The sequence below is a fragment of the Mixophyes fleayi genome, chromosome 1, assembly GCF_038048845.1.
Source record: "Mixophyes fleayi isolate aMixFle1 chromosome 1, aMixFle1.hap1, whole genome shotgun sequence".
In the NCBI taxonomy this organism is placed as follows: Eukaryota; Metazoa; Chordata; class Amphibia; order Anura; family Limnodynastidae; genus Mixophyes; species Mixophyes fleayi.
The window spans coordinates 190,423,113-190,436,579 of NC_134402.1; the positions used below are offsets into that span (position 1 = coordinate 190,423,113).

The 13,467-nt window shown below is 48.1% G+C and overlaps 1 protein-coding gene across 1 annotated transcript in view; it reads right to left on the reverse strand.

The window, feature by feature from the left end:
- ARHGEF18 (Rho/Rac guanine nucleotide exchange factor 18) overlaps positions 1–13,467 on the reverse strand; it is a 261,370-nt gene that overhangs the window by 67,574 nt on the left and 180,329 nt on the right. The window contains exons 17-18 of the mRNA XM_075204679.1: positions 4,178–4,303; positions 457–574 (exon numbers count right to left, since the gene is read on the reverse strand). Of these exons, the coding sequence (XP_075060780.1) occupies positions 457–574; positions 4,178–4,303 (244 nt within the window). The remainder of the gene's footprint in view (positions 1–456; positions 575–4,177; positions 4,304–13,467) is intronic.

A 13,467-nucleotide genomic window follows, 5' to 3' on the forward strand; every position in this document is an offset into this window, starting at 1 on the left:
CCCCATGTCTTCTTGCTAATGTCATCAGATTTCAACAGAGTAGCATAAGAATCTTTTCACTCTACTCATTTCAAACACAATGTCATCAGATTTGTGACTTGAAGCAGGGAACCAGCTATAAGCCGAGGACGCAAAAGAGCCCCTTTCACCTGTCTATGAGCAGTGACCTACATTTTGACCTTTCATTCTACACAACTTTTGATCAATTTTGTCCTACATATACATTCATCCCACCTCCACATCCTCACTAATCGTTTTGTGGCCTGAAAGTGAAAGACTGAAAAAACAGCCAACATGCAAAAAAAAAATAATTAGTAAGTGACAAGTAAATTATAAAAATGGCAAGTCATTCTGTATAGAACAGAAGTATACAATATTATCTATGATGTTTACCTACATAGTGAACAGTAAGTGGGGCAACAAACTATCAATAATACTGTGGAGATTAATCCTTACCTTCTGTGTTTTGAATAATCCTTTCCACCAAAACAGGATACTTTGTAATTCTCTGTGTAACCAAAAGGATACACTCCAGGACACCTAGCCGCCTCACAATGGAAAAATTACCTATTTTCTGTTCAAAAGAAATAAGGAGATAAAAAAAATGAACACATGTATGCCATAATCAACTAGTTATCTACTGCATTTATGAAATATAGAAAATGAAACATAATTTTCATTTAACTAATCAACTGATAACGAATATTTTTTTTAAGTGCTTTCACCGTTTCTTATTCATGGGCAAGTAATTGTAGGCAGATGTTTTCAACTAATACAATACATTTAATATAAATAAATAAAATTAATACTCATTTTAAAGGATAACTCCTTCCAAAATGTAATATTTAGTTTAGGTTGGAGTACACTGATTATTTACCTTCAGTGTGTAGATCTTCCAAATCAGTCATGTCACACACAGTTATCAGTATGAACAATCCTTATAATCTTTGCTTAATTTTGCAGAATTATGGTGAATTGATACCATGCATTCTTGTGAATAATTAAGCCCATAAAAAGTCTGCACATTTTCTGCAGTGAGAGCGAGAGCCCCAAACAATCTTTACTCAAGCTTAAGCCAAGGGCATAGACTTCTCTCTCCTTATTCTAGCCTTCTTGTTAGTAAGGGATAGATATCTTCCACCCTAAAGATTTACATTGTTTTCAAAATTACTTATTTTACATTTAGGACCAGGACAGATTAGTGGTTACATTATATATTGCATCTTTCAAATCAGTCCCTGCCCCACTGGAGCTTTCAGTCTAAATCCCATTTTGTCAGATTAAAATACCAGAATGTGGGCAGAACATACAAACTCTAGAGCCCTGGTCGAAATCAAATCCATGGCCCCAGTGCTGTGAGACAACAATGCTAACCAATCCGCATCTCACTTTTATACTACTGTTTTCCTTCTACTACATGCCATTATTTTTCAATACATTAAATTCATCCTCAAACATATCATAGAGCTCCCTCAGCTCGATTTCTCTTACTCTATTGAGTAACACTGCGAGACATTGGGTATAGTAGGTGGGACTAGGAGTTTAGATAGATAGATAGAGATATATATATATATATATATATATCTCTATCAATGCGGACTTAGTAGCTGGATTGCTACTTTGAGATAAAACTTTATATTATCTATGTGGTACCAGCGGGCCTCTTACCCGTGGAAGTCCCATTTTCAGGCGTAATGTATAGCAGGAAAGTTGTTCAAAAGATAAAAAAAGAATAGCATTTTGCACATGTGCACGACAGCAGAGATGTAGCCAAGGATATCAGGATGTTTTCTCTTTGACCATATTTTGAATTGTATATGAAACAATCACAATAGAAAAATACACTTTCCCTTTATTTTTTTATATTTATACAAGTCTGAATATAATATAAATATCCATGTATATAATCTAAGCATAGTAGGAGTGTACCAAGTATATATACTAGGTAATCCTAACATTAGCCAGCAATTCACAGACTCTGTAGTCCTGTGTATCTTACAACAAAATAAACAGGCTGCCATTCACTGTAAATACAGAAGTATAGAAACACAATACCAGGATAGCAACTGAGGAGGGGCAGAGCAGGGAAGCAGCATGCACTCAATGTGTCTGTGTTTCAGTTCCAAAGATAGCCACCGTCCGCACCAGGAAGCTGAAAGGAGGGAGGGGGGGGGGGGCGTCACCCTTGCAGATCCTCCCCTATTATGGCTGCCTCCATGTATTGCCGGTCAGCTCATATAAACATATGGCTGTCGGCTTTCAGAGTCCCCACGTACTGTTAACTGCCCAGGCTACGTGCGCTCCTCATAACAACTAAATCACCTCCTAATGAGAGCAATTGTTGTCTCCATTCCCCCCGATGATCGTGTCGTCTATGGGCAGGGTAAACTTGCCGGCATGTCGGGCTGGCGGGGAGGAGAGGTTTCACTCCCTCCCGCATTTAAAGCCACATGTGGTGGCAGCAGTGTATATGGCATCTATAATATTTTTGCCCCATAATAGCTGCTGCCATTGGCAGGCATGCAAATTGTGGCCCCCTTTGCTAGGGGAGACAGGTAACAGAGACCAGGCTGCTGCTTATGTGCGCTGGGACCCAGAGTGAACAGAGCTGCAGTCTTATTCATTCCTCTGGGTTTTTGGATCGAGTCCCGCGCTGCACCTGAAAAGGAATTAAAATAAAAACATGAAAAACCTACAACTAATACAAGTATAAGCAGGAGCCTATACATAAGTGACCTATCTCCTAGGCACTTAGAAAAAAATTGAGGTCTGAGCTGGAGAGGAGTGGCATAGTAGGGGAGGAGTGTAAGGAACAAACAAGTTTATAAGTGCCTAAACTCCTAGTCCCACCTACTACACCAATGTCTCGCAGTGTCCCCTAATGGTTGGAAAGAGAAAAGGGGATTTGGTCTAAGCACAGTTTATTTAATCAAGGATAACATGGACTAAATCAAGAGTTCAGAAGCAGGTAAGAGATGCCCTTAGGGGATAATCAGCCAGAGACTCTTTATTCTATCCTCATGATTTAAGAGGACTTCACTACTGTACAAATGTTAAAGCAAATGAAAGGTGAACATACCTACACTAACTGAAGAACAATTGTCCTAGCTAGAGACTGAATAATTCAGTTCAGTTATCCATTCTTCTTGTCATCTATAAAAGGTACCATTTTCTGTATATGTTAATGACAGAAAATAGTAACTTTTTGCCAGAGGTCCTCACCCTAATTTCCATTGTCCTTGGTGTTCCCTAGATTCATGGCCCTATGGCCAGCTGTTAAACATTTAAAGTGGTTAGCTCTTCCACAAGGGGCAAATGTATCAAGCTAAGAGTTTTCAGACAGGTTTGAAAAACCAATCAGATTCTAGCTATCATTCTACAAAGTGAATCTGATTGGTTGCTACAGGCAACATATCCACTTTTAAAACCTGCTGGAAAACTCTCAGCTTGATACATTTACCCCAAGGTCTTTTTTTCCCTTCTGAGGGATTTTGGCTCCTCCTCATTAACCTTACCTATATATAAGATGAGGTAAATTAGGTTGCTCACAAAAGTGTTATAAATTCTGAAAAGTGAGGATAGAAGATTTAGTTGGAATGGGAGGGAAAAGATACCCCACAAATATGTATGTATTCCTTGACACAGTGTTCACTTCAGCGATGTGTGAAAAATTCTGGAAATCCATTTGATTATGGTTTTTTTTCGTTTTGCTTCCTTGCTGTTCTCTGGTTCTTTGAATTATGCACATGATGTAACACTGATGTGTCATTTTATATATTTTCTACTGGGTAGATGTGTGCTAAACAAAATAAACACAGTCATTTATTTAAGAAAAACAAACCCAAAAAACATAACAGGGCCTGAGGTCCGACTGGTAGGGTGATTCATGCATACACACTACATGATCGGAAGGCGATTGGAACGAGATTAGCAAACAGTACGACCAACCAAATGAAACGACAATCAGCAAATTGGAATTACTGTCGTTCATCGTGTATACACAATAACGCAATATGTGGCCAAGCGGTTTTTTATTGGGTGATTGGCACGATAATTGACTAAAAAACCTCCAGAGTGTACCTAGCCTTACAAAGAAGAAAAAGTAACATATTAGATGAGAAAACATCTTACAAATGTTATTACCTTCTATTTTTTGTCTCATGAATCCTTTACTCACCTTCATGAGGTTTTGAAATTTTTTATTTTCTCGCATCAGGAACTTGTAGTAGCTCACTGCTTTATTATGCTGGCTACAGAACACCCCATACTTATCCTTCATACTCTCCCCGGTGTCACCTGAGAACTGAGCACATCAACCAGAGATTTTAGAAAACATAAATTACATACATGTTTAATAAAATTTTGACTGCAAAAAACTCCAAAAACATATGCCGTACTTATACCTTAAAAAACAAAACAAACAAAAAAACAAACATATTCTATGCTTTTATAGATCAAAAGGGAGGGAATGGAGACCTGAACCAAAAAGATAACGGCTCTGTATACACAGATATATCAATCTGACATGCAGTGGTTAGTTGTGAAAAGGCCAAGCAATTAACAATTCACGTAAACAATAAATTTTTCTTTCCATTTATATTCGTTTCTTGTCATTGGCCTATCAGCTACTTACTGATGCATGATGAAAATGAATTACAATAAAATGACAGGCAAAGAGGATTTCTAGATGCAAATATAATTTAAATCTATAGATGCTTAAAGCCATTTTTGCAAAAGTGGACACAAGCCAGATTGAAGGCAAAAAAAATAGCAGTCTTTCAACTCTCATTTCAACAATTAATATTCAATAATCACACTAACAATCTATTTCAAATTCACAGAACCATGGCTATTGCAGTTTTGTTTTGTGAAGCAAAGTATTGATGGTAATATGGAACATACTGCACATTCACTCTCTCCTCAAGTTCCATTTATAGACTGGTATTGAATGGTAACCACCCATCTTATAGTAGCCAGCCACATAGATTTTTTCTAAGAAAAATGTTAACGTTTATATGTGAACCATAGCATAAAACATTTGTCTGCGTTACCCAATACATCACTGCAGCTCTGTTAAAAAGTAAAGTATTCCCTCCTCAATCTATTGACATACAGATGAAAGCAGATTTTGGATTGGTTATTATTGTTTAGTGCAAATTTGCTACTCAAATAAATGTTAGTAAGTAAACCTCCTTGACTGTTTACTAAATAATAATAATAATAATAATACTAAACTACTATTGATAATTTGGGATATGGAGAATGTGCAGCGACTGCTTTTTGTGGAATGTGCATTTTCTCTAAAGAAACTGGAACAGACCAGAATTACGTTGCGTCTATTATTCCTCAAATGTACAGTTTCTTAAAAAAAATCACATCCATAATGCAGAGTTTCTATTATTCTAACAGAATAATTTCAATGTAAGACACTAGCCTACAGGATATCACTATTGAAACATTTGGTCATGTGAGGTTCGATGTTAACATGGTGTACTGAATTTATAAAGGGAGTCAAGTCAGCCTTTGACCTTTTGCTTTTATATGGTCATTGATCTATGATATTCAATATCCTTATAATACAACAGTGATGTAATTTAATTGTGAAAGATAGGGATGTCGTACAGTAAGTTTAAGGCTAACCATGTTAGGTGCTGGAGCATGACAAATAAAAGGATTTTTATACTTATGATAAATCCCGTTCTCTGATTCCATCTGGGGGACACTGCTACAATAGGGTTGTAGCTGGGGAGTCTGGAGTTGGCACTTAACTAGTTAAACTGTGGCTGCTGACAGACTCCTCCCATCAGCAACCATCTGCAGCTAGTCAGTGTAATTCTAAAGCCCTCAAGGAAAGGGAGTCAAACAACCAATAAGCAAACAGCAGAAGAACAGAAGGGAGGGAACGCAGTGTCCCCCAGATGGAATCAGAGAAAGGGATTTATTGTAAGTTCAAAAATCCTGTTTTCTCTTTCTACCTATCTGGGGGACACTGCTACAATGGGGACGTACCAAAGCATCTGCCCCTAAGGAAGGGACCGTCCTGGATGCCCAGCACGTAGCACGCTACGGCCGGAGCTAGCATCCGAGGACATGAATTCACTGAACTGATAAAATTTGGTGAATGTATGGACCGAGGACCATGTGGCTGCTCAGCATGATCAGCAGAGGCCCCATTCCGCACAGCCCAGGAAGCCTCCACAGACCTGGTGGAGTGTGCCGTAACGTGGGTAGGCCAAATTCGATCAGCCCTAAAATACGCCTGTTTTATTGTAAAGGTAAGCCATCTAGCAATGGTCTGCTTGGAAGCTGGCCAGCCTCTTTTCCTGGGAATCGACTAGGACGGCGGTTCCCAAACTGTGCGCCGCGGCTCCCAGGGGTGCCGCGGGCCAGCCATAAAAAAAATAAACAGAAACACTTACCAATCCGCGCGGCGCCGGGACCCAGCATCCTCCTCTCTCACGCAGCCTGTCATATCAGTGACAGCTGCTGCGTGAGAGAGGAGGATGCTGGGTCCCGGCGCCGCGCGGATTGGCAAGTGTTTCTGTTTATTTTTTTATGGCTGGCGCGAGGCAGAGGGGGCAAAGTGAGAGAGGGCAGAGGAGGGGGACAGAGGAGAGGGACAGCGTGACAGGAGGGAGGGGGACAGAGGAGAGGGACAGCGTGACAGGAGGGAGGGGGACAGAGGAGAGGGACAGCGTGACAGGAGGGAGGGGGACAGAGGAGAGGGACAGCGTGACAGGATGGAGGGGGACAGAGGAGAGGGACAGCGTGACAGGAGGGAGGGGGACAGAGGAGAGGGACAGCGTGACAGGAGGTAGGGGGACAGAGGAGAGGGACAGCGTGACAGGAGGTAGGGGGACAGAGGAGAGGGACAGCGTGACAGGAGGGAGGGGGACAGGAGGGAGGGGGACAGCGGAGAGGGACAGCGACAGCGTGACGAGAGGGACAGCGTGGCAGAGGAGCTGGGACAGCGTGACAGCGTGGCAGAGGAGCTGGGACAGCGTGACAGCGTGGCAGAGGAGCTGGGACAGCGTGGCAGAGGAGCTGGGACAGCGTGACAGAGGAGCTGGGACAGCGTGACAGAGGAGCTGGGACAGCGTGACAGAGGAGCTGGGACAGCGTGACAGGGTGGCAGAGGAGCTGGGACAGCGTGACAGGGTGGCAGAGGAGCTGGGGCAGCGTGACAGCGTGGCAGAGGAGCTGGGGCAGCGTGACAGCGTGGCAGAGGAGCTGGGACAGCGTGACAGAGGGCAGAGGAGCTGGGACAGCGTGACAGAGGGCAGAGGAGCTGGGACAGCATGACAGAGGAGCTGGGACAGCGTGACAGAGGAGCTGGGACAGCGTGACAGAGGAGCTGGGACAGCGTGACAGAGGAGCTGGGACAGCGTGACAGGGTGGCAGAGGAGCTGGGACAGGGTGGCAGAGGAGCTGGGACAGGGTGGCAGAGGAGCTGGGACAGGGTGGCAGAGGAGCTGGGACAGGGTGGCAGAGGAGCTGGGACAGCGTGGCAGAGGAGCTGGGACAGCGTGACAGCGTGGCAGAGGGCAGAGGAGCTGGGACAGCGTGACAGCGTGGCAGAGGGCAGAGGAGCTGGGACAGCGTGACAGCGTGGCAGAGGGCAGAGGAGCTGGGACAGCGTGACAGAGGGCAGAGGAGCTGGGACAGCGTGACAGAGGGCAGAGGAGCTGGGACAGCGTGACAGAGGGCAGAGGAGCTGGGACAGCGTGACAGAGGGCAGAGGGCAGAGGAGCTGGGACAGCGTGACAGAGGGCAGAGGAGCTGGGACAGCGTGACAGAGGGCAGAGGAGCTGGGACAGCGTGACAGAGGGCAGAGGAGCTGGGACAGCGTGACAGAGGGCAGAGGAGCTGGGACAGCGTGACAGAGGGCAGAGGGCAGAGGAGCTGGGACAGCGTGACAGAGGGCAGAGGAGCTGGGACAGCGTGGCAGAGGAGCTGGGACAGCGTGACAGCGTGGCAGAGGAGCTGGGACAGCGTGACAGAGGAGCTGGGACAGCGTGACAGAGGAGCTGGGACAGCGTGACAGAGGAGCTGGGACAGCGTGACAGAGGAGCTGGGACAGCGTGACAGAGAAGCTGGGACAGCGTGACAGAGGAGCTGGGACAGCGTGACAGAGGAGCTGGGACAGCGTGACAGAGGAGCTGGGACAGCGTGACAGAGGAGCTGGGACAGCGTGACAGGGTGGCAGAGGAGCTGGGACAGCGTGACAGGGTGGCAGAGGAGCTGGGACAGCGTGACAGGGTGGCAGAGGAGCTGGGACAGCGTGACAGGGTGGCAGAGGAGCTGGGACAGCGTGACAGGGTGGCAGAGGAGCTGGGACAGCGTGACAGGGTGGCAGAGGAGCTGGGACAGCGTGACAGGGTGGCAGAGGAGCTGGGACAGCGTGACAGAGGAGCTGGGACAGCGTGGCAGAGGAGCTGGGACAGCGTGGCAGAGGAGCTGGGACAGCGTGGCAGAGGAGCTGGGAAAGCGTGACAGCGTGGCAGAGGGCAGAGGAGCTGGGAAAGCGTGACAGCGTGGCAGAGGGCAGAGGAGCTGGGAAAGCGTGACAGCGTGGCAGAGGGCAGAGGAGCTGGGACAGCGTGGCAGAGGGCAGGGGGGAGCTGGGACAGCGTGACAGAGGGCAGGGGGGAGCTGGGACAGCGTGACAGCGTGGCAGAGGGCAGGGGGGAGCTGGGACAGCGTGACAGCGTGGCAGAGGGCAGAGGAGCTGGGACAGCGTGACAGCGTGGCAGAGGGCAGAGGAGCTGGGACAGCGTGACAGCGTGGCAGAGGGCAGAGGAGCTGGGACAGCGTGGCAGAGGGCAGAGGAGCTGGGACAGCATGACAGAGGAGCTGGGACAGCGTGACAGCGTGGCAGAGGAGCTGGGACAGCGTGACAGAGGGCAGAGGAGCTGGGACAGCGTGACAGAGGGCAGAGGAGCTGGGACAGCGTGACAGAGGGCAGAGGAGCTGGGACAGCGTGACAGAGGGCAGAGGAGCTGGGACAGCGTGACAGAGGGCAGAGGAGCTGGGACAGCGTGACAGAGGGCAGAGGAGCTGGGACAGCGTGACAGAGGGCAGAGGAGCTGGGACAGCGTGACAGAGGGCAGAGGAGCTGGGACAGCGTGACAGAGGGCAGAGGAGCTGGGACAGCGTGACAGAGGGCAGAGGAGCTGGGACAGCGTGACAGAGGGCAGAGGAGCTGGGACAGCGTGACAGAGGGCAGAGGAGCTGGGACAGCGTGACAGAGGGCAGAGGAGCTGGGACAGCGTGACAGAGGGCAGAGGAGCTGGGACAGCGTGACAGAGGGCAGAGGAGGTGGGACAGCGTGACAGAGGGCAGAGGAGGTGGGACAGCGTGACAGAGGGCAGAGGAGGTGGACAGCGTGACAGAGGGCAGAGGAGGTGGACAGCGTGACAGAGGGCAGAGGAGGGGGACAGCGTGACAGAGGGCAGAGGAGGGGGACAGCGTGACAGAGGGCAGAGGAGGGGGACAGCGTGACAGAGGGCAGAGGAGGGGGACAGCGTGACAGAGGGCAGAGGAGGGGGACAGCGTGACAGAGGGCAGAGGAGGGGGACAGCGTGACAGAGGGCAGAGGAGGGGGACAGCGTGACAGAGGAGGAGGACAGCGTGAGAGGGGCAGTGGAGGGGGATAGTGTGACAGGAGGGAGACAGCGTGACAGAGGGCAGAGGAGGGGGGACAGCGTAACAGAGGGCAGAGGAGGGGGGACAGCGTGAGAGAGGGCAGAGTGTCTGGATGCAGAGGGGGCATTTTTGCATACAACTAAATAAGCATTTCTGTCCTGACCTAAATACTTATTACAATTTTTTGACCCAACTAATTCTAAAACAGGACTGCTCTGTAATTATTTTGGAGGGGTGCCTTAAAAAAATTATGGAGACTCTAAGGGTGCCGCGAGCTGCAAAAGTTTGGGAACCACTGGACTAGAACAAAAAGAGAGTCCGTACGCTGGATGTCCGAAGTTCTTTGGACATAAATACGCAATGCTCTGACCACGTCTAAATATACTAAGGTGGAACCTGCGGAAGCATCTTGAAACACTGGCACCACTATTTCCTGATTAATGTGAAATCCGGAAACTACTTTCGGTAGAGCGGAAAGGACAGTCCGAAGCACCGCCCTGTCATCATGGAAAGACCAGGAAAGGGTCCCTGCAGGAAAGAGCCTCAAGCTCTGAGACTCATCTAGACTACGCTATGGCCAGCAGGAACACCACCTTTCATGTCAAAAACCTAAGGTCCGCTGACTGTAAGGGTTCAAAAGGAGGTTCTTATAGCATAGATAGTACCAAATTAAAATCCCAGGGTGCCGTGGGAGGAACAATGGGAGGTTGAATGTGCAGGACCCCATGCAAAAAAGTATGGACTTCCGGAAGGTCCGACAGACAATTCTGAAAGAAAATGGAAAGAGCCGAGACCTGGACCTTTAAAGATCCCAGGCGGAGCCCTACATCAAAACCATTTTGAAGAAAACTTAGCAGCCAGGGCAAATGAAATTTACTTGTACTGTGTGCCCGGTCTTCACACCCTTTAATGTAGATGCGCCAGATTCTATGATAAATGCGGGCTGACACTGGTTTCCAAGCCCGTAACAGGGTATTCACCACCCTGGAGGAAAACCCTTTTGAGCGCCAGAGGCTGGCTTCAACAGCCATGCCGTCGAAGCCAGCCGAGACTGGTCCTGATGCTGAAAAGAACCCTGTAGAAGGAGGTCGTTGTGAAGAGGCAAAGTCCTTGACCCCCTGACATGAAAAGGATGTCCGCATACCATACCCTGCAGGGCCAATGGGTAGCTACCAGAATAACTGGGAGTCCTCCCTGCTTTACCCGCTGGAGTACTCGGGGAAGTAATGGAATGGGAGGGAAAAGATACCCCAGCCGAAAATTTCAGTGTATTGTCATTATGTCCACCGCCATCGCCAGTGGGTCCCTTGCTCTTGCACTAAATCTGGGAACCTGCCCATTGTGTCTGGACGCCATAAGATCCAGATCCGGGGGGGCCCCACTTTCGGACTATTATCTGAAATACTTCTGGATGGAGCGACCATTACCCTGGCATTGCTGTGTGATGACTTAGGAAGACGGCTTCCCAATTAAGAATGCCAGGAATGAATACAGCTGACATAGATGGGACTAACTGTTCTGCCCAGGCAAATATCTGGCCTTAAAAGCCCATTGCATTTGGGCTCCTTGACCCCCCCCCCCCCATGTTTGTTGACACCAACGTGGCATTGTCTGATTGTAATCGTACTCGGAATCCCTGAATTAGGGACTGAGGATCTGCCCATGCTTCGGTGTTCTTGACTCTTCCACCATCTGAGAGATAGACGAGCCTCTGGGGACAACAGTATCCTCTGGTCCTTTGAGTTGAGAGATGAACCTGACCACTTCTTTAGGAGATCCCCCTGGAAGCATCTTGAGTGAAACCTTCCATAAGGAATCATCTCGAAGGTGGAGACCATCTTGTCCAGTAACCTCATGCAAAGAAGCATGGAAGGTTTGTGATTGTCTAGGACCTTGGTCATTAGGTAATGTAGCGAGCAAACCTTGTCATGTGGAAGGAAAATTTTCTGTCTTCTGGTGCCCATTATAAGACCTAAGAAAATCATCCTCTGGACAGGTATTAACTGTGACTTCTGGACGTTTATCAACCAACCATGCAGCTGCAGGGTCTCTAAAGTGAGGTGTTAATGCTGACGAAGAAGCTGATCTGAAAGGGCTTTGATCAGCAAGTCGTCGAGATAGGGCACTATGCTTCACCCCCATAGATCGGAGTCGGGTAGCCATTACTGCCATGATTTTTGTAAATACTCTGAGCACTGTGGCCAGGCCAAAAGGAAGCGCCCTGAATTGGTAATGGACCGCTCCTGCCGTGAAGCAGAGCAATGGCTGGTGCCCTTCCCATATAGGTACATGCAGATATGCGTCCCGAATATCTATGGACACCAGGAATTCTCCCCCCTCCAACCCATTTATCAGTGAACGAAGAGACTCCATTCGAAACCCGTCGATTCTCAGGTTTAGATTCAGAGACTTTAAGCTCAAAATGGGTTGGAAGGAACTGTCTGGTTTGGAGCCCAAAAAGAGATTTGAATAGAATCCCTGGCGTCTCCGATTCTCTGGGACTGGGCAGATTACTCCCGCTGACGGAAGAGAATTTACACAGTGCAACATCATTTGCCTTCTATTGTGGTCGAGAGGCAAGGAAGTTGCAAAAAAACAATGAGGGGCCTGACCTAAAAGATCTAGGATATATCCCCTTGCCCCACGAGTCCCTGAATCCAGGGATCTGGAGAGGATTTTATCCACTGTTATGTGAACAGTCGCAGACGTCCCCCTACTCCCGCTGCCGCGAGATGAGGAGGATGAGAGTCAGACTGCCGGTTTCCCCGGAAGTCTGGCCTGGCACCTGCTACCAGCTGAGGACCTTCCTCTATGGGAGAGGCCTCTAAACCCAGAAGCCCTACACCTATGCTTGTCTGGCCTCTAAAGGCAGGCCCTTCACGAAAAGGCTGGCGAAAGAAGCTAAACCTCGGAGTACAAGGCTTTATCACATTAACGGGGAAGGGAAGTAATCTTTCCCCTGTCGCCTGGGAGATAAAGTGATCTAACTCTGGTCCAAAAAGTACCGAGTCTGAATAAGGAATGGCCTCCAAGGCCCTTTTTGATTCTGCGTCAGCTGCCCAGGACTGAAGCCAAACAGTTCTTCTAGCCGCTACCGCAGTAGCTGACATAGAAGGCGACAATGATACAGCGTTTTGCGCTGCCTCATACAGGTACTCTGCAGCTTCCTTCAGGTGTAAGGCCAGGGGAAGAAGGTCCGAATCCTGCAATCCCTCTGCCAGTCGGTAAGCCCAAGTTTCCATCACCCTAGCAACCCAAGCAGAAGACAGCATGGGTCCAAAGGAGGCTCCTGCTATACCATAAATGGATTTTAAAAATCCTTCCACTTTACGATCAGTGACATCCTGAAGATTGGCGATGCCCGGAACTGGCAGAGTAGTCTGGCGCACTAGTTGTGTCACCGGTATATCCACTCTAGGAACCTGTTTCCAGTGTGCTAGGTCATCTGGCTGCAATGGGTACAGGGACAGAAACCTACATGTAACCACCATTTTGCGATTGGGCCGAGACCATGCAGATTCAGCAATCTCTCTTAATTCCGAAGAAGGGGGGAAATAAATTACGAGTTTTTTAACCTATTTGAATAACCTGTGGTTAACTGGTCTAGGCTCGTCAATATCTACGGGATCTAAGGCCCGCCGATCTGCCAGAACCAGATCCTCAACACCTTGGATTCTATTAGAGTCATCCAGGTCTAAGACCTATGTCTGGAAATCTGACTCATGCAGAAGTTCCCCATCCTCCTCTGATGAGGCCTCAGAGTCAGAGACCGAGAAGAGCCTATGGTTCACTTTGTGTCTTTTGTACCTAGACCCCGATGGT